Source organism: Panthera onca, chromosome B4, assembly GCF_046562875.1.
Source record: "Panthera onca isolate mPanOnc1 chromosome B4, mPanOnc1 haplotype 2, whole genome shotgun sequence".
Lineage (NCBI taxonomy): Eukaryota > Metazoa > Chordata > Mammalia > Carnivora > Felidae > Panthera > Panthera onca.
This window is the reverse complement of record NC_138345.1, coordinates 93,698,210-93,725,154: the sequence shown is the minus strand read 5'-3', so window position 1 is coordinate 93,725,154 and position 26,945 is coordinate 93,698,210. Positions and strand designations below refer to the sequence as shown.

General features: G+C 40.4%; 1 protein-coding gene across 1 annotated transcript; it reads right to left on the bottom strand.

The window, feature by feature from the left end:
- Positions 1-244: 244 nt before the first annotated feature.
- On the bottom strand, positions 245-17,687 carry LYZ (lysozyme). The gene is made up of 5 exons (XM_078449694.2): positions 17,599-17,687; positions 12,195-12,430; positions 10,035-10,199; positions 2,272-2,350; positions 245-1,167 (listed from the first exon to the last, which is right to left on the bottom strand). The coding sequence occupies exons 2-5, from the start codon at positions 12,328-12,330 to the stop codon at positions 1,101-1,103; spliced, it is 447 nt and encodes a 148-aa protein (XP_078305820.1). The 5' UTR covers positions 12,331-12,430; positions 17,599-17,687; the 3' UTR covers positions 245-1,100.
- Positions 17,688-26,945: the final 9,258 nt, after the last annotated feature.

Sequence of the window (26,945 nt, the reverse complement as noted above, 5' to 3'; positions counted from 1 at the left end):
TGCAGAGAAGTCAGTAAGATGGTCATGCAGACTGAGGGCCCATGTCAGATTTGTGGTTATGATAGTGAGATCTATCAGAATGCTTGTGGGTTTTCCTCCAGCAATATCTAGCTATTTGGGTACAGGTGAAGACATAGGATATATTAAGAGTGCCAAATATATGTATTTTTAACACATATATTTTTTCTTCAGAGACACTAGATGGGTCTAAACAAAGACAGACAAAGCCTTTAATGATAATGTTTGTATTTTTTTATAGTATACATAATTTCACACTTGTGGTTAATCAGCAATTATTTCAGGATTTATTCATTCTGCATGAATTTAAGTTAATAAAATTAAAGAACAGTAACAACTCATCTAGTCCTTTATATTCCTTCATAATCAGAAAAGTGCCCAGAAGAATTCTTCAAAGGGCTAAAATAGATTGACACATAAATTGTTAATTTATTTTTAAAGGAGTATGAAAGCAACATTTCTGAGAAAACATTTAAACCAAGGTCACACTTTAGAAAAGCAAAATCCTTAATTCAGGCTGTTTTCGTTTTTGTCATTTAGCATTTTTACTTGATATTGTCAAACAGAGTGTTTTGGTTTGGTTTGGTTTGTTTTTGTTATTTTTCTGTGTGTGTGTGTGTGTGTGTGTGTGTGTGTGTGTATTTTGTTTTTGTTTTTACTGCTTTTGGAGATGCCTGAACAGATGAAGGCATCAGATGCCTATGAAGCTAGAATTTTGCCTATGATCAATTTGTTGTAAGACAATCTTCTGTTACATTTTTATAAACTACTGGGGAGTAATAAAGATTAAGTCTGGGTTATTTCTTTAAGAACTGAATGTACTGGAGGTGTATTTGATAGGCAAGATTTTAGATAAGCTTTCACCAGCATTATTTCTATTAGCAAACCGAAAAATGTTACAGGATGACTATCAAATAATAAACACATTTGTAAACAAGCCTTTTAGAATAAAGACCATATTTTGCTCCTGCATCTGTAAAAATGTTATTGTTTGAAAGAATGGTAGTGTGACCTTTCACTCAATCACTACTCCCTTAAAGGAAAAAGACCTAGAATGAGCTGAAGAAGGAAAACTCCAACAGTTACACTCCACAGTTCCGAACATACTGAGAGACATCTTTGTTTCGACAGTGTGTTTTCCACGCCACCCTGTAGAGAATGGTGAAATAAATGGTGATAAGGTTAAAACACATCTTCATTGTAATACACATACTTCAAATCCTCTGGGAGAACAGAATGTTTTACCACTAAATGGACAACAGGCTACAGACAGATATTGCTATTTATTAAAGGGAGAGATGTACACCAAGTATATCGCCTCCCCTGAAGCCCTCACTAGAACACAGAATGCTGAACATAAACATTGACAAATGCATTCTGCAATAGCACCTGCAAAGTGCTTTCCACATTCACTTAACTCCAAAAGTAGTTTCAAGATACGACAAGGAACGGATAGAGTGTTGAGAATCGTAAAAACTCTAGAAATCCTCTAAAATAAATTGAAGAGTTAAAGAGTAAGATTCTATATTTTTAAGTTTTTATTTAAATTCTAGATAGTTAACATATAGTGTAATACTGGTTTCAGGAGTAGAATTTAGTGATTCCTGAGTAAGATTCTAAATCAGAGGAAGTAGATTGTTTCTAGGTAACTCCTTGTTTAGCGTAAGTCTAGAGCTGCAATATTCACTTCTCAGTAGCATACTTTGGTCTTTGAAAATCCTCTCTCATTTCTCTTTTTTTTAATTTAATTTTAATCTTTATTTTTTTACATTTATTTATTTTTGAGAGACAGAGTGAGACAAAGTGAGAGTGGGAGAGGGGCGGAGAGAGAGGGAGACACAGGATCGGAAGCAGGCTCCAGGCTCTGAGCTGTCAGCACAAAGCCTGACTCGGAGCTCCAACCCACAGACTGTGAGGTCATGACCTGAGCCAAAGTCAGATGCTCAACCGACTGAGCCACCCAGGCGCCCCCCTTTTTTTTTTTTTAATTTTTAAAATGTTTATTTATTTTGAGAGAGAGAGACAGAGTGCAAGTGGGAGAGGGGCAGAGAGAGAGGAAGACAGAATCCACGGCAGGCTCCAGGCTCTGAGCTGCCAGCACAGAGACCGACGGGGGGCGCTTGAACTCACAGACTGTGAGATCATGACCTGAGCGGAAGTCAGACTCAGACGCTTAACCCACTGAGCCACCCCCTCTCACTTTTCTCTTAATCCTAGGGCAAAGTAGCTTTCCCCACTAATGCTTAAACGTACCATGCTTTAATGCCTTGTGGATCACTGACAACCCTCTTTGCACATTTTACAGCTTGACTGATGTTATCTTGCAGCAACTCTGAAAAAGAGATGGTGAGGAATGAGGACAACTTCCAGAGAAATTTCATTGTAAGCTTAGATTTAGCCAGGATTATTCTCTTAGGCTGAGGAAAGAACATTAAAGTAATATTCCAAGAGTCCATTTATCTGTGAATGTTGGGGGAAATTTTTGTTTCATTCCATCCCATTTGGCATGAGATAAAGCATTCTGTTTCTCATTTACCAAAGTCATTGGAAGCTCTGGAATTAACTAATGCAATAGAAGGTTGTCTTTTTAAGTAGGGACTGTAAAAAACACAACAAACAAATAAAAAAACCAAACAGAGACTAACAACTTTTTAATCAGCAGTTCTACTACCAGAAATCTAGCCTAAAGAAATAATAAAAATGCACCTGGAGATATATGCGCAAGATGTTCATGGCATTTAATAAAGGGGAAAAAGCAGAGGAACCTAAGGGCTTACCAGTAAGAGTTGGACCAATAAGGTATGGAACATTAATTTGTGGAATTCTTTTCATCCTTGAAAAAGAATACAGCTTTGTATTTGTTGACATAATTTTGTGTGATAAAGAGCAAGTCATAGGCAGTATATGTAGTACAACTTCATTTTTCGTAATACACACATTGTTTACATGTTTGTGTGTAGGTTCATTTGTGAATGATATAGCTTTATGTTCATATACATGATTGATACATTTTGTGGAAGAATATATACTAGAAGTTACCAGTGGTCATAAATCTCTGGGTAGTAAAAATTTTTATTCAATGAGCACATATGTTATATATTTTAAAAAATAAATCAAAAATAAATTATCTGGATAAAAAATATATTCTGAGATGAATCTTGTCTATTCGGAATTTTAACATTTAAAATTAACAGTATCAATTTTACTATATTTCTCCAATATTTTTGTGCACTAAAGGTTCCACATTTATTTCTATTTTTTATATGAGTTCAATAGAATATTTTTTTCACCCTAATTAAACAAATCCATTAATCAACTTGTTAGGTATAGCAATAATTATATAGGAACTGTATTTTCTGAAGGTGCAAGTTATATGTTATATGTAAGTGATGAGTCACTAAATTCTATTCCTGAAAACATTATTACAGTAAAAATAAGTGTAAAATTAAAAATAAATAAAATTTAAACAATGTCAAAAAATAAATAAAAGGCACCAACAATAAAATAAAATAAAATCATTCAGCAAAAAGGAACATATACATAAAAAAAGTAAATGGCTGTTTATTATACTAACGTCTCTAAATTTCTATGTATTTAGGACATTTCAGAATAAAAAGTAAAAACAATTTTTTTTTTTTTTAATTTTTAACGTTTATTGATTTTTTTTTTTTTAGTGTTTTTTTTTTTTTTTAATTTTTTTTTTATTTTTTTTATTTTTTAATATATGAAATTTACTGTCAAATTGGTTTCCATACAACACCCAGTGCTCATCCCAAAAAGTGCCCTCCTCAATACCCATCACCCACCCTGCCCTCCCTCCCACCCTGCCCTCCCTCCCACCCCCCATCAACCCTCAGTTTGTTCTCAGTTTTTAACAGTCTCTAATGCTTTGGCTCTCTCCCACTCTAACCTCTTTTTTTTTTTTTTTTTTTTTCCTTCCCCTCCCCCATGGGTTTCTGTTATGTTTCTCAGGATCCACATAAGAGTGAAACCATATGGTATCTGTCTTTCTCTGTATGGCTTATTTCACTTAGCATCACACTCTCCAGTTCCATCCATGTTGCTACAAAAGGCCATATTTCATTTTTTCTCATTGCCACGTAGTATTCCATTGTGTATATAAACCACAATTTCTTTATCCATTCATCAGTTGATGGACATTTAGGCTCTTTCCATAATTTGGCTATTGTTGAGAGTGCCGCTATAAACATTGGGGTACAGGTGCCCCTATGCATCAGTACTCCTGTATCCCTTGGATAAATTCCTAGCAGTGCTATTGCTGGGTCATAGGGTAGGTCTATTTTTAATTTTCTGAGGAACCTCCACACTGCTTTCCAGAGCGGCTGCACCAATTTGCATTCCCACCAACAGTGCAAGAGGGTTCCTGTTTCTCCACATCCTCTCCAGCATCTATAGTCTCCTGATTTCTTCATTTTGGCCACTCTGACTGGCGTGAGGTGGTATCTGAGGGTGGTTTTGATTTGTATTTCCCTGATAAGGAGCGACGTTGAACATCTTTTCATGTGCCTGTTGGCCATCCGGATGTCTTCTTTAGAGAAGTGTCTATTCATGTTTTCTGCCCATTTCTTCACTGGGTTATTTGTTTTTCGGGTGTGGAGTTTGATGAGCTCTTTATAGATTTTAGATACTAGCCCTTTGTCCGATGTGTCATTTGCAAATATCTTTTCCCATTCCGTTGGTTGCCTTTTAGTTTTGTTGGTTGTTTCCTTTGCTGTGCAGAAGCTTTTTATCTTCATAAGGTCCCAGTAATTCACTTTTGCTTTTAATTCCCTTGCCTTTGGGGATGTGCCGAGTAAGAGATTGCTACGGCTGAGGTCAGAGAGGTCTTTTCCTGCTTTCTCCTCTAAGGTTTTGATGGTTTCCTGTCTCACATTCAGGTCCTTTATCCATTTTGAGTTTATTTTTGTGAATGGTGTGAGAAAGTGGTCTAGTTTCAACCTTCTGCATGTTGCTGTCCAGTTCTCCCAGCACCATTTGTTAAAGAGACTGTCTTTTTTCCATTGGATGTTCTTTCCTGCTTTGTCAAAGATGAGTTGGCCATACGTTTGTGGGTCTAGTTCTGGGGTTTCTATTCTATTCCATTGGTCTATGTGTCTGTTTTTATGCCAATACCATGCTGTCTTGATGATGACAGCTTTGTAGTAGAGGCTAAAGTCTGGGATTGTGATGCCTCCTGCTTTGGTCTTCTTCTTCAAAATTACTTTGGCTATTCGGGGCCTTTTGTGGTTCCATATGAATTTTAGGATTGCTTGTTCTAGTTTCGAGAAGAATGCTGGTGCAATTTTGATTGGGATTGCATTGAATGTGTAGATAGCTTTGGGTAGTATTGACATTTTGACAATATTTATTCTTCCAATCCATGAGCAGGGAATGTCTTTCCATCTCTTTATATCTTCTTCTATTACCTGCATAAGCTTTCTATAGTTTTCAGCATACAGATCTTTTACATCTTTGGTTAGATTTATTCCTAGGTATTTTATGCTTCTTGGTGCAATTGTGAATGGGATCAGTTTCTTCATTTGTCTTTCTGTTGCTTCATTGTTAGTGTATAAGAATGCAACTGATTTCTGCACATTGATTTTGTATCCTGCAACTTTGCTGAATTCATGTATCAGTTCTAGCAGACTTTTGGTGGAGTCTATCGGATTTTCCATGTATAATATCATGTCATCTGCAAAAAGCGAAAGCTTGACTTCATCTTTGCCAATTTTGATGCCTTTGATTTCCTTTTGTTGTCTGATTGCTGATGCTAGAACTTCCAGCACTATATTAAACAACAGCGGTGACAGTGGGCATCCCTGTCGTGTTCCTGATCTCAGGGAAAAAGCTCTCAGTTTTTCCCCGTTGAGGATGATGTTAGCTGTGGGCTTTTCATAAATGGCCTTTATGATCTTTAAGTATGTTCCTTCTATCCCGACTTTCTCAAGGGTTTTTATTAAGAAAGGGTGCTGGATTTTGTCAAAGGCCTTTTCTGCATCGATTGACAGGATCATATGGTTCTTCTCTTTTTTTTTGTTAATGTGATGTATCACGTTGATCGATTTGCGAATGTTGAACCAGCCCTGCATCCCAGGAATGAATCCCACTTGATCATGGTGAATAATTCTTTTTATATGCTGTTGAATTCGATTTGCTAGTATCTTATTAAGAATTTTTGCATCCATATTCATCAGGGATATTGGCCTGTAGTTCTCTTTTTTTACTGGGTCTCTGTCTGGTTTAGGAATCAAAGTAATACTGGCTTCATAGAATGAGTCTGGAAGTTTTCCTTCCCTTTCTATTTCTTGGAATAGCTTGAGAAGGATAGGTATTATCTCTGCTTTAAACGTCTGGTAGAACTCCCCTGGGAAGCCATCTGGTCCTGGACTCTTATTTGTTGGGAGATTTTTGATAACCGATTCAATTTCTTCGCTGGTTATGGGTCTGTTCAAGCTTTCTATTTCCTCCTGATTGAGTTTTGGAAGAGTGTGGGTGTTTAGAAATTTGTCCATTTCTTCCAGGTTGTCCAATTTGCTGGCATATAATTTTTCATAGTATTCCCTGATAATTGTTTGTATCTCTGAGGGATTGGTTGTAATCATTCCATTTTCATTCATGATTTTATCTATTTGGGTCATCTCCCTTTTCTTTTTGAGAAGCCTGGCTAGAGGTTTGTCAATTTTGTTTATTTTTTCAAAAAACCAACTCTTGGTTTCGTTGATCTGCTCTACAGTTTTTTTAGATTCTATATTGTTTATTTCTGCTCTGATCTTTATTATTTCTCTTCTTCTGCTGGGTTTAGGCTGCCTTTGCTGTTCTGCTTCTATTTCCTTTAGGTGTGCTGTTAGATTTTGTATTTGGGATTTTTCTTGTTTCTTGAGATAGGCCTGGATTGCAATGTATTTTCCTCTCAGGACTGCCTTCGCTGCATCCCAGAGCGTTTGGATTGTTGTATTTTCATTTTCGTTTGTTTCCATATATGTTTTAATTTCTTCTCTAATTGCCTGGTTGACCCACTCATTCGTTAGTAGGGTGTTCTTTAACCTCCATGCTTTTGGAGGTTTTCCAGACTTTTTCCTGTGGTTGATTTCAAGCTTCATAGCATTGTGGTCTGAAAGTATGCATGGTATAATTTCAATTCTTGTAAACTTATGAAGGGCTGTTTTGTGACCCAGTATATGATCTATCTTGGAGAATGTTCCATGTGCACTCGAGAAGAAAGTATATTCTGTTGCTTTGGGATGCAGAGTTCTAAATATATCTGTCAAGTCCATCTGATCCAATGTATCATTCAGGGCCCTTGTTTCTTTATTGACTGTGTGTCTAGATGATCTATCCATTTCTGTAAGTGGGGTGTTAAAGTCCCCTGCAATGACCACATTCTTATCAATAAGGTTGCTTATGTTTGTGAGTAATTGTTTTATATATCTGGGGGCTCGGGTATTTGGCGCATAGACATTTATAATAGTTAGCTCTTCCTGGTGGATAGACCCTGTGATTATTATATAATGCCCTTCTTCATCTCTTGTTACAGCCTTTAATTCAAAGTCTAGTTTGTCTGATATAAGTATGGCTACTCCAGCTTTCTTTTGGCTTCCAGGAGCATGATAAATAGTTCTCCATCCCCTCACTCTCAATCTAAAGGTGTCCTCAGATCTAAAATGAGTCTCTTGTAGACAGCAAATAGATGGGTCTTGTTTTTTTATCCATTCTGATACCCTATGTCTTTTAGTTGGCGCATTTAATCCATTTACATTCAGTGTTATTATAGAAAGATATGGGTTTAGAGTCATTGTGATGTCTGTATGTTTTATGCTTGTAGTGATGTCTCTGGTACTTTGTCTCACAGGATCCCCCTTAGGATCTCTTGTAGGGCTGGTTTCGTGGTGACAAATTCCTTCAGTTTTTGTTTGTTTGGGAAGACCTTTATCTCTCCTTCTATTCTAAATGACAGACTTGCTGGATAAAGGATTCTCGGCTGCATATTTTTTCTGTTTAGCACACTGTAGATATCGTGCCAAGCCTTTCTGGCCTGCCAAGTTTCAAAGGAGAGATCAGTCACGAGTCTTATAGGTCTCCCTTTATATGTGAGGGCACGTTTATCCCTTGCTGCTTTCAGAATTTTCTCTTTATCCTTGTATTTTGCCAGTTTCACTATGATATGTCGTGCAGAAGATCGATTCAAGTTACGTCTGAAGGGAGTTCTCTGTGCCTCTTGGATTTCAATGCCTTTTTCCTTCCCCAGTTCAGGGAAGTTCTCAGCTATAATTTGTTCAAGTACCCCTTCAGCACCCTTCCCTCTCTCTTCCTCCTCTGGGATACCAATTATGCGTATATTATTTTTTTTTAGTGTATCACTTAGTTCTCTAATTTTCCCCTCATACTCCTGGATTTTTTTATCTCTCTTTCTTTCAGCTTCCTCTTTCTCCATAACTTTATCTTCTAGTTCACCTATTCTCTCCTCTGCCTCTTCAAGCCGAGCCATTGTGGATTCCATTTTGTTTTGCAATTCGTTTAAAGCGTTTTTCAACTCCTCGTGACTGTTCCTTAGTCCCTCGATCTTTGTGGCAAGAGATTCTCTGCTGTCCTGTATACTGTTTTCAAGCCCAGCGATTAATTTTATGACTATTATTCTAAATTCACTTTCTGTTATATTATTTAAATCCTTTTTGATCAGTTCATTAGCTGTTGTTATTTCCTGGAGATTCTTCTGAGGGGAATTCTTCCGTTTGGTCATTTTGGAGAGTCCCTGGCGTGGTGAGGACCTGCAGTGCACTTCCCCTGTGCTGTGGTGTATAACTGGAGTTAGTGGGCGGGGCCGCAGTCCGACCCGATGTCTGCCCCCAGCCCACTGCTGGGGCCACAGTCAGACTGGTGTGTGCCTTCTCTTCCCCTCTCCTAGGGGCGGGATTCACTGTGGGGTGGCGTGTCCCGTCTGGGCTACTTGCACACTGCCAGGCTTGTGTTGCTGGGGATCTGGCGTATTAGCTGGGGTGGGTAGGCAAGGTGCACGGGGGGTGGAGGGGCAGGCTTAGCTCGCTTCTCCTTAGGTGATCCACTTCAGGAGGAGCCCTGTGGCAGCGGGAGGGAGTCAGATCCGCTGCCGGAGGTTTGGCTCCGCAGAAGCACAGAGTTGGGTGTTTGCGCGGAGCGAGCAAGTTCCCTGGCAGGAACTGGTTCCCTTTGGGATTTTGGCTGGGGGATGGGCGGGGGAGATGGCGCTGGCGAGCGCCTTTGTTCCCCACCAAGCTGAGCTCTGCCGTCCGGGGGCTCAGCAGCTCTCCCTCCCTTTGTCCTCCAGCCTTCCCGCTTTCCGAGCAGAGCTGTTAACTTATGACCTCCCAGACGCTAAGTCGCGCTTGCTGTCGGAACACAGTCTGTCCGGCCCCTCCGCTTTTGCCAGCCAGACTCGGGGGCTCTGCTTGGCCGGCGAGCCGCCCCTCCGCCCCGGCTCCCTCCCGCCGGTCCGTGGAGCGCGCACCGCCTCGCCGCCCTTCCTACCCTCTTCCGTGGGCCTCTCGTCTGCGCTTGACTCCGGAGACTCCCTTCTGCTAATCCTCTGGCGGTTTTCTGGGTTCTTTAGGCAGGTGTAGGTGGAATCTAAGTGATCGGCAGGACGCGCTGTGAGCCCCGCGTCCTCCTACGCCGCCATCTTCCGGCCTAAAAACAATTTTTTAAAAAGGGCCACACAACTAAATTATCCCTAAACCTCCCCAAAGAGAGTGGGAGAAATGACATTGTTTTTGACAAGCATTAATAAATCCATTTATAATAAATTAATAGATCATTTCAGAAACTTGCATATATTAGAAAACATCAACTTTTTATGATATAATGAGCTCTTTAATTTCTTAGGGAATTATGAGGAAGATAATAAAGCATTTCTAGACATTGAAATAGAGTTTTTCTAGGTCGCTGATGAATCTTTCAAGATTTTTCATTTGTATTGAATCTCTGTTCTTGTAAATATAGCCAGATGAGTCCTGTGCCATCAATCAAATATCATCGTGTCTTACCGCTGCAGGATACATGACAGGCATTTTCTGCACGGGGGGTTTTGCCATCATTACACCAGTAACGGCTATTAATCTGAAATATCCCATAATCAGTGCTTCGGCTTCCAGGATTGTAGTTTGTAGCCCTTGTGTTATAATCACTTTCCCATTTGGCCACACACATCCCTGAAAAAAACTTATTTTTAGTTATAAATATCAATACCACCTGATTTATTTGTCATACCATAATCAGTTCTAATTTGCTATTCTATTGTTAATGACTTACTTTATAAGTATAAAGGTGTGTTTTACTTGTAAATATATATATAATCTATATTTAAGATTTTATTTTATTATTAAAAATTTTTTTAACGTTTATTTATTTTTGAGAGACAGAGAAGACAGAGCACAAGTGGGGGAGGAGAAGAGAGAGAGACACACACAGAATTTGAAGCAGGCTCCAGGCTCTGAGCTGTCAGCACAGAGCCTGACATGGGGCTTGAACACGCGAACCATGAGATCATGACCTGAGCTGAAGTCGGCCACTTAACCAATCCAGGTTCCCCTAAGATTTTATTTTTTAAAGTAATCTCTACATCCAAAATGGGGCTTGAACTTAAAACCCTGAGATCAAGAGTTGCATGTTCCACTGACTGAACCAGCCAGGCATCCCCAAAAATATTTCAACACTTTAGTGAGAATCCTTTTGTTAGCAAATCATTTTGTAATGCTAATGAACAAGATAGCATACTTTCAAAATATTAAAATAGCTGTTTCTTCCATTGCTATTACCCTTCCCCTGCTCCCATCTTGCAGGCAAGATTTAGCCTAGAATAGGAAAATCAACAGAGTTGTTAAGTGAATTTTAAAATTAATAGCAGATATGTACGCTGATGGAAAAATGCTTTTTATCAGAAAAACTAAGAATTTTCTGGGAGAAATAAATTTTCTTAAGATACCTAAAGGTGAATTTGGTTATCAAATTAGGATCTGGTAAACAAGAGATATAGGGGTGCCTGGGTGGCTCAGTCAAATCATCTGACTTTGGCCCAGGTCATGATCTCACCATTCATGAATTAGAGCCCCTCATCAAGCTCTGTGTTGACAGCTGGGAGCCTGAAGCCTGCTTTGGATTCTGTGTCTCCCTCTCTCTCTCTCTTCCCCTCCCCCGCTCATCTTCTCTCTCCCTCTCTCTCTCTCTCAAAAATGAGTAAACATTAAAAAAAAAAAAAACCCAAGAAATATAAATAGGAAAGACTTTTTCATCTATCCATCCACTCATTCATTCAAAAATAGTTATTGGAGCGCCTTGGTGGCTCGGTCAGTTGAGCGTCCAACTTCTGCTCAGGTGAGTTTGAGCCCCAGGTCAGGCTTGCTGCTGTCAGTGCAGGGTCCGCTTCCGATCCTCTGTCCACCTCTCTGCCCCTCCCCTGCTTGCGCTCTCTCTCTCAAAAAAATAAACATTAAAAAATTTTTAAACAGTTATTGAGAGGAAATGTTTGAATTCAACCTGAAAAATATAGCGATCACATTGACAAATATGGACTCAAATATAAAATAACTTTTACTTGGACATATCTTGAATTATGTGGAAGAAAATGAAAAATAGTTAATCGACTATAGTGAGAATAGTAAAACAGGATTTCAAGCTGCATTTCAGGGATCCTTACATACACAGTAATTGAGGGGAACTGCACTGAGAGTTCAACATAGGTTTTTAAAACTTTGCTGTTAAAAATCGCATGTCGTGGCAGGGAAATTTAAAAAGCAGAAAATACTCATTACTCTAGGCTCATTTTTTTTGGAACGAAGTTCCAAACAGGAAATACCTGGAGTCAAGTAGAAAGGACTTGATACATATTCCAGGCGCTCAAATGTATCTTTTAGTCAGACTTCATCTGCCACTAAACCTGAGGCAACTGGCAAATTCAGCTGCACTCGAAGAGTGCAGTGGGTCCTGGTGTACTTAGAATGGCATAGAATTTTGCTCTCCCATGCCCTCATTCCTTCTTCTGGCATATCTGATTCAAAAGACACGAGTTGATATTTGTAACAATTGTAAGCACACAGACCCTCAAAGAAATAAAAGAAGTCCATCCATTCAAAGCCTCTTTCTTATTACTCATCTTCTGGCTATTCCACACTCGGCTAACTACTTGCAAGTATGGAGAGTTAACTTACAGGTCGCCAGGCTGACACCTTTAAAGCCATCCATCCCAAGTTTTTTCAGAGTTCTGGCCAGCTCACATCTTTGAAAGATCTTGCCCTGGACGGTGACGGACAGGAGGAGAAGCCCCAGAAAAAGGAGAGCCTTCATGTTGACTAGGAAGCCAGATCTCTAGGCTGACCAGGGCAAGCTGGCCTCAGTATTTAACCTTTTAACTTCCTTCTTCTCCTAGTCCTTTGGGGGCTCCACCCTTTGAGAGATGGGAAAAACAGGAACTGTTTATTGGTTCACTGACTTTAAAAGTTCTTTTTTGATATTTGAAGAGAGAGATTCTGGTGTCCTAAGAATTAACCTACAGGAAAATGATGAAATGGCATTAAAGACTTGGCTAAGGAAGACTTGGCATGGGGAAGTAGGGCTGTTTCCAAAGCAGGAATCATCTCCTATTTTATTATGAATTTGAGCAACTATAAAGAAAAATAACCTGAACGACCATGTTACACAACTGAAAATGGGGTCCAATTTTTTATTTTGCCTTCACTATGTTGTCTTCATCTTTTTCACTTATAATTATTTTATACACACTTTCCCCGAAAGCACATGGTACATTACCGATCGTTTTTAATGGGTATGCAGCATGATACCATATTGCTCAGCCATATTTCACTCTACATTTTTTGTTGCTGTGATATATTTTTTTGCTTATAAATCTATGTTTTCCTATTACAAATAAGCCTCATGTGAACAATTTTCTAACTTTTTGACAATGCCTTATCTCACATTTTGATGTTAGAACATAAGGGGTCATTATATAGCAAGGAGCTTTATAATCAAACCTAAAGACAGGGAGCAGACTATGCCACCTAAAAACCTTCCCCTTTGGCATAAAGATTATCTTGAACTGAAGGCAATTGAGAAGCAGATCCAAGAAAGCTCTCTGCCCTCCGACTATATGCCTGAAAACAGAACCTAAATTTGTACAGAAGTTAATCACTGACAACCTTACAAGACAGCCCCAGAGGACTCCACAGAACAAATTTTACCGACTAGCTTTTATCTTCCAGTGGCCACTAAATACTTATCTTCCCACAGTTTGCTGCCCTCGGAAGCCTAAACCTATTTTCCTCTGTTTTGTCACTCTTCTAAAAATGTATTGTTCTTTGGTGAAGATACTATGTAAGCCCAAATTCTAGCCACCTCCTTGTGTTAGCATCATCCGTGCATTTCTCCCAAACACACATGAGATACACATGTTAATAAACTTATTTGTTTTTCTCTTGCTAATCTGTCTTTTGTTACAGAGCCCCAGCTGAAACCCTAAAAGGGTAGGAGGAAAATGATTTTTCTCCTCTGGTACAGCTTCTGCTGATGAGGATGGCACAGTAGAAAGCTGGATCACTTTACTATCCCTAGAGACCGCAGTGCAGCTATGAGGGAACAAACAACAGACCAACAGAAGGTAAGAATCCTTACCACGTCAGTCTCCCAGATCTCTGACTCTAGTACCCAGTGAAGAGAGCAATACAAACATTTCTCTTTGTCCTTTCCTTTCTAAGCTCATAATGGCAGGAGAGTAACTTTGGTAAAATAGATCTTGAATCATGAATTTGGTTTGGGGTTCCTATAGGTTATGGATTCTTAGCCTCCCAGAAGTTTTCATGTTTGCATTGTCTGACTTTTGTGTTCTTTGTCATGATGAAAATCCTGAGAATCTTCATTTGTCTTGTTTTATTACTAAGAACTTGGATCTGTAACTAGTGAGAATATTCTCTCTGGTCTTCGGCACTTGGGGAGGTGGGGTTGTGCAGGCTGTTGGGCTTGCATCAGGCAGCCAGCCAGCAGGCTAGGGTGCTATTGCCATCTCTGTTTTCATTCCCTTGTTTGTGCTGGGAAAATTCCCATTCCGGTACCACATTTCAGGAAACATAGATTAGTGGATCTGTGAATTAAAGTGTCTCACTTCGTGGGAAACAGAACTTTCTTTACCACCTGTGACAATGAAGGTCTTTGCTTTCTTATACTATCTTTGGAGTGGTTCTGCATCTTGAGAGGGCCATATCGTTGGCATTCTCTTTGAGGACATCCCTGTGTCCATGGTTTGCCATAAAAGGCTTATTGATTTTAAGCCATAAAAATGCTTATTGGTTTGGAATCATAGTTGAAGTAGGTATACCTTTGAAAATTTGGACTTTTACATCTAAAGGATTTTTAAGAGAGCTCTCATCCTAAACAAATGCCCTGTTGGTACTTATAGGAAGATCAGATAAGAAAGAGAGAAAGGAAGGAAGGAAGGAAGGAAGGAAGGAAGGAAGGAGAGAGAGAGAAAAGAAAGAACAGCTATAGAAGATACATGGCTAGTGTGAGGGAAAAAAAAAACTTCACAAACTTCCTTAACTAGATTAGGAAGTAGAGATCAGACTCAGAACAAATGCTAAGAACTGCAAAGGACACTCAAGCAGGCGTGAAAGATGAAAATACTGATAGCCGGGAACTAGCTTTGACAAAAGCACAGAAAAGGCACAAGAAGGTTTGACTTATTGTCCCTTACTCTGTAAGCAAATCCCATGAAGTCTAGGCCTTCCCATATTTTTTGCTTCTGCTGCAGGCAAAAAAATTCATCAGACTGTCCCTACCCTTAAAAACAAAAACAAAAACAAAACAAAAAGCTTCGTAGTAATTGTTAGGATGTCCTTGGAACCACAGTAGAGGGAAAGGCCATCTTGCCAGTGCAACCCAACGAGAAGTTGCCAGAACGAATTGGAGGTCAACTAATCACCGAGCGACAGCACGACCTGCCACGAAAAAGGCCCACCTGGACCTAAACCTGGAACCGCTGCAGCTTAAAAACCCCACCCCACCACACCTGGGCGCGACTTCTCTGACTCCTCTCTCTCTCTCCCTGAGTCACGGAACCTCGTCCGAGACCTTAGTTCCCGATAAAGCCTTTGACTGCTAAAATTTTTTAGCCTCTGACTCTTATCTTTACCCTGCTTTACGCCTGACCCTAACATTTGGTGCCGAAACCCGGGGGGAGGTAGTAGCTCGCCTCCCTTGGCTGAGCTCCCTCCTCGCCAAGCCAGATGCCAACTACCCTACTCACAAGCACCTACAGGAGCCGGTAAGTAAGACAGACCCCTCCTTCCCTCCTCCAACTACGGCTGACACCCACGAGAGACGTCTCGCAAGTCAGTCTCCTTTTCTCCGCATGCCGCAAGGCCCGCACGCCAGTAGGCCCCTTATTGCAGCGCAAGGGACACCTCGCCCTGCCACGCCAATGGGGAGTAACGAGTCTAAACCACCTCGATCTCTTACCCCTCCTCCAATGTCTATTAAAAAACTTCCGGCTCCTGGGCTTACAAGACGAACTTCGTCGTAACTGACTCATCCGTCTTTGCACTGTAGTCTGGCCTCAGTACAAACTAGATAATGATTCTCAATGGCCACCCGAGGGGTCTTTACAATACCAAATCTTAACCGATCTGGACAATTTCTGCCATCGGCTGGGAAAATGGGGAGAAATACCCTACGTCATGGTCTTTTGGGACCTCAGGTCTCGCCCCAACCTATGTTCCTCCTGCCCCTCTGCATGCATGCTCCTTGCCCACCCACAACCCCCCCGACAACCCCACCTCACCAACTTCCCCGATCTCTGACCCATTAGAGGATCTAGCCACACTGCCCACCTGTCCTCGCCCCCTTCCGTACTCCCAACCCCCAGCCGTCCCGCCCTCGCCTCCGATATCATCCCGAACTGGTGCTCAGGCCCCTCCCTGCGAACAGACCCCAGTGGCCATCTTACCTCTCCATGAGGTGGCAGGACCTGAAGGCCTGGTTCACATTCACGTCCCCTTCTCCCTCCAAGACTTATCCGCCATCGAAAAGCCGCTAGGGTCATTCTCGGCTGACCCCACCCAATACATTAAAGAATTCCAATACCTTGCCCAAGCCTACAGTCTCACATGGCATGACATCCATGTAATCCTCACCTCTAGCCTCACCCCTGAGGAGAGGGAGCGCATCCAGGCCACAGCCAGGGAACATGCAGACCAAACCCACATGACCGACCCCACTATGCCTGTAGGGGCCGATGCTGTGCCGGCGGCCGACCCCGATTGGAACTACCAACATGCAGGCAATGGTCACCAGCGCCGGGACCAGATGATCCAGTGCCTACTAGCAGGCATGAGGGCAACCTCGAACAAATCAGTTCAAGAAATAATACAGGACCCCAATGAAAACCCCGCAGCCTTCCTTAGCCAGCTCACAGAGGCACTTACCCAGTATACCAGACTAGACCCTACCACCCCCGCCGGGGCCACAGTATTGGCCACCTATTTTGTTTCGCAATCAGCCCCTGATATTCAAAAAAACTAAAAAAGGCCGAAGATGGTTCTCAAACCCCTATGGCCGACCTGGTAAAGATGGCTTTTAAAGTTTTTAATGGCCGAGAGGAAGCTCAAGAACAACGGCGACAGGCCCGTCTCCAACAAAAGGTACAATTACAGACCCAAGCCTTGGTAGCTGCCCTGAGGCCAGCCACAATAAAGCCCTCTGGACCACGGCCCCCTCCGGGCCCTTGCTTTAAATGTGGCCAAGAAGGCCATTGGTCTCGTCAGTGTCCCCATCCCAAAAAGCCTACCAGTCCATGCCCATTGTGCCAGCAAATGGGCCACTGGGAATCCGATTGTCCTAACCCAGGGGATGACAGACTCGCAACACCCCCACGTGGTGAGGCTTCACCCTGATTGGACTCTGCCTTCCAACTGCTGGAGATGGAGGATGATGACTGACGAGGCCCAGACTCAGTAACTCCGGTGACCCACACCGAGCCCAGGGTAAAACTCCAGGTAGCGGGTAAGTCCATCTCCTTTCTGTTGGACACGGGGGCTACCTATTCCGTCCTGCCGAGCTATTCAGGCCCCACCACGCCGTCCTCCATTTCGGTCATGGGCATAAATGGCACCCCCTCCATTCCCCCATGCACACCGGTACTCACCTGCTGCTTGGATGGCTTCCACTTCTCCCACTCCTTCCTAGTCATCCCCTCCTGCCCCGTCCCCCTGTTGGGCCGAGACATCCTCAATAAATTAGAAGCCTCAGCAACCTCCCTATCCGCCTTACAAAGGCAGATCAACTCCCTAGCACAGGTCACTCTGCAAAACCGACGAGCCCTAGATCTCCTGACAGAAGAAAAAGGGGGAACATGCCTGTTCTTGAGGGAGGAATGTTGCTACTAACTCATTGAATCAGGCTTAGTTGAAACCAATATAGAACACCTAAAGGAAATCCAAAAAACTCTATCCGCCCTCCCAGGATCCTCAGACCCCCTAACCTCCTGGTGGCAATCACCCCTCCTAACTTGGCTCCTCCCCATAGTCACCCCACTAGTTGCTATCTGTATAATACTTATGCTCTTACCTTGTTTTCTCCATTTCGTATGAAAATGAATTCATGAAGTTTCCCAGGTTGCATTTCACCAGATGGTGGTCCGGCCATATTCCCGAATTCCAACTCAGACCCCACATACCATGACGTCGCCCTTACGCCCGCAGGAAGCAGCCAGATCAGATCCGTCGCCCATTATCACCAATAAGAGATTGGAATGTTAGGATGTCCTTGGAACCACAGTAGAGGGGACGGCCATCTTGCCAGCGCAACCCAACGAAAAGCCCCTAGTAGCGTGCCAGAACGAATTGGAGGTCAGCCAATCACCCAGCGACAGCACGACCTGACACGAAAAAGGCCCACCCCGACCTAAACCGGGAACCGCTGCAGCTTAAAAACCCCACCCCACCACACCTGGGGGCGACTTCCCTGACTCCTCTCTCTCTCTCCCTGAGTCATGGAACCTCGCCCTAGACCTTAGTTCCCAAATAAAGCCTTTGACTCCTATCTTTACCCTGCGTTACGCCTGACCCTAACAGTAATTACCCTTGATTTTTTTTTCTTTTTTGCTTAGCTAAACTATAAACTATTCAAATACATCAGTTTCCCTATTATTGTCCCTTTTCTGTTCCAGGTTCTTCTAGGATCCCACACTACATTTAATCTTTATTTTCTATGCCCCCTCCACTTTAAAAAATTGGGTTTTCTTTTTATTATTGAGTTCTAGATGTACTTCATATATTCTGGATGCAAGTCCTTTGTTAGACATAAGCTCTGAAATGATCTTTGTCCAGTCTGTGGCCTGCCTGTTCATCTTTGATTTTTGATAACAAGCACATATGCCCTTGAGTTCCTTCTTAGATAAACCCTCTATCCTTTCTCAGTCCCTTGGAAATATTAATCTTACCATGTCTTAGAACTGTAAGTATCCAAGGAGAAAACTGTTGGCTAAAGTAACTCCCAAAACTGGAAAAAACAAGTTTTTAAAAAACTTGATATTTCACAGGCTCCCTTGCCCAAAATTTAGTCTGCAGCCTCCACAGGATTATCTATTAAAGACAAACAAAAACCTTCAAAGTTTTCTCCACAAATATTGGTAAAAGCTGTAGCTATCTAAATGGGTAAGCTTAACTTGTCCCATCTGCCAGAATCACCATTTAGATCTAACTGTTCTTTTAGAAGTTTGTAATACAAGTTTTGTATTATTGTACTTGATATAAAATTTAAAAATTTCATAAAATATTTAAATAAAAGCCATAAGACTTCTGTTTTATCTGTCTGGATGTTTATGTGTAGCAATGTATGTATGTTATATAGATGCAGTATTTTTTCCCATCTGGATGGTATACCTAAAAACTGACTTGTAGAAAAGTTCTATTAATTGGCTTGAAGAAAATGTAAGCACTTACATAAATTAAGACTAGTCAAATTAGCTTCTGTTATCTCTACTAGAGATTTGAGATTATAAAATTGTAAATTCAACCTAAGAACAAAAGGTACAATAAAAATGATTTGCTTAATGTATGTCAACATGGCAGAAAAAGCTACGTGTGTAAGTTTTTGTAACTTTTTAGTTTCTTCGAGGAACTAAAGATATTTGGATCTGTTAACATGTTCTTTTTGCCAGATCAACAAGTTATACTATGAAAATGCATGTGTAGAAATTACAAAATGATATAATCATAAATATGCTAATATCACAATGTTAGTATGTAACAGTTCACAATTGCTTACTTCTTGGCTTTCATTGGAAATTGTTTTCTAAAGGTTAAGAATTCTAATGAATATATGTAAATGAAACCTACATGTAGAAATAATAAGGGTAAAGAAAAGAAACTTTAGGCAAAGCATACAGGGACAGTAAAATGTGTTTTTGGTAGGGAAAGGTATGAGGTATGAGAATACATTTTTGTTAAGGGGAAAGTAGAGTAATTTGTCCTAATTCAGAGGTTATTTAAATGTTATTTTAGACTAGAAAAAAACCAAAAGACAAAACCTAAATGGACATAGAAAGTTAGGAAAAGAGAGAGAAGCACTAGGAAAGGGAGGAAGGGAAGAAAGGAGGAATTGTTATCTTGTGTGGTCAAGCTGCTGCTGAAATTGAATGAATTTATTTTAAGGGCTTTAAAAGTGAGCTTTAATAGCAATAGTGTGCCTATGCAAAACTGGAATTTAATTTTCTCTCTATTGAAAGGAGAAATTTTTCTTGGATTATTGTAAAAGATTTTTCTTTACCAGATAAATAACTTGCCTGGAAAATAAGGACTCAGTATCTTATTAAGATAACTGCCTGTGCTTCATGTTCTTTATCAGGTCTTTGATTACGTAAAGATGGAGTCTTAGGGCACCTGGGTGGCTCAGTCAGTTAGCGTCTGGTTCATGATTTCAGCTCAGGTCATGATCTCACAGATGGTAAGATTGAGCCCTGCATCGGGCTCTGTGGTGACAGTGCAGAACCTTCTTGGTATTCTCTCTCCTCCTTTCTCTGCCCCTCCCCCGCTCACACTCACTCTCTGTCTCTCTCAAAAAATAAAAAAATAAATAATAAACACTTGGAGAAGAGGAACTCAGAGGAAACAGAGGCAAAATAAAATATAAATTACAATGAATATATCTGAGAAGTAAAAAAATCACATCTATGTAATAAGGAAGTATACTATAATAAATAATCAGAATTTAAAAAGGAGCTCTTGAGATTTAAAAATATGACCACATTAGTAAAACACTTTATAGAAGAATCAAGAGATAAATTTGAGAAACAGTCCCAGAAGTAGATAAAAAGACAGAGATGAAAAACAGGAGAGAAACAATGAGAATTAGAGAACAAAGAAATCAAATATCCAATAAATGGAAATTCTTAAAAGGAATTACAGAAGAAAAAATACAAAATAAATGTGCAAAACTGAAGGACACAGATTTCCAGATCAAAAGGCAACCAAGTGCCTGGCATAATGGTGTGGAATAAAATGTATATCAATGCACATCATCATGAAATTTCAGAACAACGGGGAAAAAACAAAATCTTAAAACTTAAGGATAGTAATCTTCAACCCACAGTCCTATATACCGTCTAACTATCTAGTGTGAGAGGAGGAAAAAAAAAAAAGCATTCTCAGATGTGTAAGGACAATAAAACTTCACTTCCCTGCACCCTTTATCAGGAAGTCTCTGAAGGATATTTTAAAAGCAAATGAGGGTGCCTGGCTGGCTTAGTTGGCGGAGCATGTGACTCTGGATCTCAGGGTTGTGAGTTGAAGCCCCATGTTGGGTGTAGAGAGTACTCAAAATATTTAAACAAACAAGCAAAAAAAGATGGTGTAGGATCTAGGAAACAGGGATCTAATACAGGAGAGAAGTGAATAAGATCACCAAGACAAAAGAAGAAGTATTGTACAACATTGACAGCCTTCCCATAGGTTAAAGAGAAGCCAATTCAGATTATAGCAAGAGGGTAAAGGGCTCCAGGAGTGTGGACTCCAGGGGGAAAAACCAAACTTAGAGATGGCTTGGAATGTCTGAACCTATTGAAGGGAGTTTGACAACCCTGGCGGAGACTTTGGGTAATGGAATAATACATGAATAAGTACAGGAAAAACTAAGCAACCAGAAAAATAAGGTAATTATTAATACCAATAAAACCCAAAACGTAAGCATGGTAACTCACGTATTATGGTCATCTGTGAGTGTTTGTGCATGCTTGTACAGAAGAACAGCAAGGGCAGGAGGAGTTGAGGGAGAGCTAAATCCTTACCTTCCTTGGTGGAAAAATAGAAAATGTCTATGATTGAAAATCAAGCAATAGTAGAATAAACATACTGTTGAGATATATGGCAGTAAATACTAGAAGAAATAGCTAAAGAAGTTAAAAAGAGATTACCTCTAGTGTTGGGTATTAAATGAAAAAGATTAGGGCAATTTTTCATTAAATTTGATTAATTAAATTTCATTTCATTCAATTGTCATTAAATTGATAACATTTTATTTTACTTTAAAAATATACACATATGTGGCACAAAACAGACACTCAGATCAATGGAACAGAATACAGAACCCAGAAATGGACCCACAAACATATGGCCAACTAATCTTTGACAAAGCAGGAAAGAATATCCAATGGAATAAAGACAGCGTCTTCAGCAAGTGGTACTAGGAAAACTGGACAGCAACATGCAGAAGAATGAACCTGGACCACTTTCTTACACCATACACAAAAATGAACTAAAAATGGATGAAAGACCTAAATGTAAGACAGGAAGCCATCAAAATCCTCAAGAAGAAAGCAGGCAAAAACCTCTTTGATTTTGGCTGCAGCAACTTCTTACTCAACACAACTCTAGAGGCAAGGGAAACAAAAGCAAAAATGAACTACTGGGACCTCATCAAAATAAAAAGCTTCTGCACAGTGAAGGAAACAATCAGCAAAACTAAAAGGCAACAGACAGAATGGGAGAAGATGTTTGCAAATGACGTATCAGAAAAATCTATAAAGAACTTACCAAACTCAGCACACAAAAAACAAATAATCCAGTGAAGAAATGGGCAAAAGACATGAATAGACACTTCTCCAAGGAAGACACCCAGATGGCCAAGTGACACACGAAAAATGCTCAACATCACTCATCATCAGGGAAATACAAATCAAAACCACAATAAGATACCACCTCACACCTGTTAGAATGGTTAACATTAACAATTCAGGCAACAACAGATGTTGGTGAGGATACTCAAAAAGCAGATCTCTTTTGCATTGTTGGTGGGAATGTAAACTGGTGCAGCCACTCTGGAAAACAGTATGGAGGTTCCTCAAAAAATTAAAAATAGAACTACCCTACGTCCCGGGAATTGCACTACTAGGTATCTATCCAAAGGATACAGGTGTGCTGTTTCAAAGGGACACATGCACCCCAATGTTTATAGCGGCACTATCAACAATAGCCAAAGTATGGAAAGAGCCCAAGTGTCCATCAATGAATGAATGGATAAAGAAGATGCGGTATACATACACAATGGAGTATTACTTGGCAATCAAAAAGAATGAAATCTTGCTATTTGTAACTACATGGATGGAACTAGAGGGTATTCTAACCAAAATTAGTCAGAGAAAGAAAATATATGACTTCACTCATATGAGGACTTTAAGACACAGAACAGATGATCACAAGGGAAGGGAAGCAAAAATAATATAAAAAACGGAGGGGGACAAAACATAAGAAACTCTTAAATATGGAGAACAAACAGAGGGTTACTGGAGGGTTTGTGGGAGGGGGGATGGGCTAAATGGGTAAGGGGCATTAAGGAATCTACTCCTGAAATCATTGTTGCACTATATACTAACTAACTTGGATGTAAATAAAAAGGGGGGAAAAAAAGTGCACCTATGTGATGAGCCCTGAGTAATGTACAGAATTGTTGAATCACTGTATTGTATACCTGAAACTAATATAACACTGTACATTAATTATACTGGCATTAAAAAAATTAAAAAGAAAAAATATACACATATGTTTTGTGATGAAAAAATGAAATAAATAAGCATTTTGGTTAAGCATCTGACTCTTGATTTTGGCTCAGGTCATGATCTTGTGTTTCATGGATGGAGACCCATGTTGGGCTCCACACTGTCAGTTTGGGATTCTCTCCCTTTCTCCCTCTTCCCCTACCCCACTCACCTCTCTCTCTCTCTCTCTTAAAGTAAATAAAATAAACTTTTAAAAAAGTTTTTAAAAAACTCGTATTAATGGAGGGAGGCATTGGCATAGGTTTTGTCAGGGAGTGTTAAATAATCACTAGCCAATGAAGCAGTGCCATTTTCCCGAAGCTGTTAAGGACCTTGGGGGAGTAGCTGTACTCTCCTCTTTACTCTGCTGCTGCTGTCTCTGTGGAGTTTGGCCCAGGGGTGCAGAGGACCTAGTCTCATCTCTGCTGTAGCGGATGGCTCCTAGGACAATATGCAGGGGTGGAAGAGATGGGAGGGTAGGGGTAGGAAGGTAAAGGGGGAACAACACCATCAGGCTGTCCAGGGGCAGGTGATGAAAGGTTAAGGTGAAGTAATTTCGCACTCAGCTAATAGAGCTTCATCTAGCTGTGTAACAGCCTGTGCAACAGACCCATCATCCCTAGCATCTGCTCCTTGCAAGCCCAGCAGCCTGGCCACAGGTCAGTGTGGCTTCCTGTGGGAATATTACCTGCCTCAGGAGCAAGGCTTGACCCTAATCCAAAGATAGCATTTTGCTGGCCCCTGAATTCATGGGTCACTGGCATATGGTAAGTGAATTGGGTTTGCCTAATCTATACCCTTGTATTTATTCCCCCACAACTTGGTGATCACTTTCCATTCTTTTAGCTCTCGATACCCCTGTAATTTAAGCTCCTGTTCTTTGCAAAAAAGATGAAAAAAACAAGATCATTTCTTTTGTGGGTCTCCTGCCACCACTCAAATCATTTAACTTTTGCACTTAATTTAGTCTACGGCCTTGCTGTTGCTGTGCTTTGAGTGAGGTAATGGATTCATACTGAGAAGAAATAATATTTAACATACACCAGAGGAATTATTTCTACTGTAATGCCAATGCTGTGCTACAGCAGTCTCTAGTTTCTGGGCTCTATCACAGAGGCATGACTTACTGAGTATGGAACCATCGCGAAGTCTGATCCATAGGACTAGCCTAGTAGGATCTGCCATACACTCTACCCCCGATTACAGAGGAGATTGTGCCATCCCTGATATGTGCTCTCCAGGCACTCTCTTCTCTGCCTCCACACCTGTTGTTTCTGCAATCCGCTATGCAGACACCGAAAGGAGTGCCAGGATGTCTCGTGAAATTATGGCATAGAGAAATGAGGCTGGAGGGGTGAGCAGGACCAGATCTAGGTGCTAATCCAAAAGACAGTGAGATTTAGGACGTAATCCCAAAGACCAGGGGAGACTATTTGTGAGTATTAAACTGGAGAGTAACAGGATCAAAATCTTTAAAAAAAAATCACTCTAGATTGGACTCAGGGGCTGTTGCTAGAGAACTGACAGGTAATCCTGATGGCAGACAATGGGGTATGGAGACAACTGAGGGTTCAAGAGATATTTAGGAGGTTTGAATAATCAAGATTACTGATCACCCAGACTATTTGGAGATAAAGGACAAAAGATAGATCAATAAGACCAGTTTTTGTTTATAAGATGTTTATGAAGTGTTAGTCACTTTAAATAAACATTACCTGTAATTTTTACAGGATCTTAGAGGGAGGTATTATTTCCAATTTAGAGATGAAAAAAGTAAGTGTCCCGGGGGGCACCTGAGTGGCTTGGTCGGTTAAGTGTCCGACTTCAGCTCAGGTCATGATCTTGTGGCTCATGGGTTCAGGTCCCTCATCAGGCTCTGTGCTGACAGCTCAGAGCCTGGAGCCTGCTTAAGATTCTGTGTCTCCCTCTCTCTCTGCCCCTCCCCCACTCATTCTTTGTCTCTGTCTGTCTCTCTCTTTAAAAAAATAAACATTAAAAAAAATTTTTTTTTTAAATGTGTCCCAGATAAAGTCATTCACTCAAAGAAATACAGCTGGTCAATGACAGAGCTGGGAGTTAGACTCGGCCTGTTTCCATGGTCTTTTCAATGTACAATACTACCTTGTAAAAACTGAAGTGGAAAGAGAAGAAACTGAATATTGATACCCAATTCTCACCCCTTGACAATTATAAATTCTTTGTCTATCCCTTGTCTGATTTTAGGTCCTGACAGTTTTGCAAGCCCATTTTATATATTTATTTTTAAAGTATGAGTTATCTCTAAGAGGTTGGTCTAACACCTCTTAGATGCCATGGAACAATTAGAGGCTATTTTAAAATGCATATTTCAATATGCTTGGTGTGTGAACAACTAATAAAATAATTCTGGATGGCTTTTTATCCTTTGTGAATACTTTCTAAATACACTATTCTTTCTGCTGTCTTTAAGCTACCACCGCAAATACAGTTAGAACTTTGGCCGGATCTCACTTCCCTGTTTCACATTATAAACATACATTTTCCTTACCACTTTGGCCATATTACAAAAAACTTTTCTCAACTTACACAATAATTTGGCATTGAACATTGAGAAATTCTGATGAAATACCGAACTGATTTTTCAAATGTGTGATAAAATGCAGTCTTATTTGCAATGACATGAACATGTTCCCATTTTGATTTCCTCATTCCAGAAGAGCATTCTGATTTCATTTCTTTACTGAGTATGGTCTTTGGGTTTAAGATTCTGTATGATCTTTTCATTTGTTCCAGTGCCAATAAATCTCCTTTCACTGAACTAGAAACCAGTGATTTCAGTCTGCAAATTAGCTCTGTAAAATCACAAAACATTGGAGAAAAAATTGTTGCAAATAGGAGAACAAGATCATATACTCGAGTGGTACTCCTCCTCCACCTTGACAAACATTTTATTGCTACCCTTAACAAGCAAATAAGACAATATGCTTAAGCAAATTATTGGTAATAATTTATATGCATACATGTAACGGAAGATAATGCTATCCTCCCTTCTGCATCACTCTAAGTCATTTTGGATGCAGCCATACTATCTTCTCATCCCTCCACCCCCAACCCCAGGTCAGCCACCTCTGTGAGGTGGCTGGTTGCTGGCATAGGAATAGTCTACTTCCAACTCAGTCAAGTAGGAATTCAACTCACAAACATCGTGCCATTTGCACATGAGTCTCACAATGACCTGACCCAAAGATGATGAGGGTTCTATTAGTGTCTTACGTATTGAGTTTGGAAAGTAGTTTCCTTGATTGTTGATTCAGAATGCTTTTCAATTAAAGAGTAACTTAGTAAATTTAGAAATGTTATAAAAATATAGAATGGTAAACTGTAACCTGCTCTTAAAAATGAGTAGATGTTTGGGGCGCCCGGGTGGCTCAGTGGATTAAGCATCCAACTTCCATTCAGGTCATGATCTCACAGTTTGTGGGTTCAGGCCCCACATCGGGCTCTGTGCTGACAGCTGGGAGCCTGGAGCCTGCTTCAGATTCTGTGTCTCCCTCTCTCACTGCTCCTCCCCACTCATGCTCTGTCTCTCAAAAATAAATAAACGTTAAAAAATTTTTTTAAAGTGAGTAGATGTCTTAAAATCTAGGAACTTAAGATATTTTTAAGTTTCCTCATAGACGTATACTACCTTTTAAAACAGAAAAGTTGACACACACACACACACATGACTACTAATTTTTGTGAAAAAATAATAGAAATAGAATAAATCTAGAATACATCTAGAAAAATTACACTTAAAATATCTTCCTTATGTAAGAAATGCAGTCACTGCACACTACATATCTCTGTGGTCTATGAGATCTGGTGTAGACCTGAATTTCATGATGGAACTACTGACAAGGCT

Excerpts from the sequence above, each read along its gene's own strand:
- LYZ (XM_078449694.2), bottom strand. The coding sequence starts at position 12,330 with ATGAAGGCTCTCCTTTTTCTGGGGCTTCTCCTCCTGTCCGTCACCGTC. Across the intron at positions 10,200-12,194 it reads AGGTGTCAGCCTGGCGACCT|GGATGTGTGTGGCCAAATGG; the intron begins GTAAGTTAACTC and ends AGTTTTTTTCAG. Across the intron at positions 2,351-10,034 it reads CTGTCATGTATCCTGCAGCG|AGTTGCTGCAAGATAACATC; the intron begins GTAAGACACGAT and ends TCTCTTTTTCAG.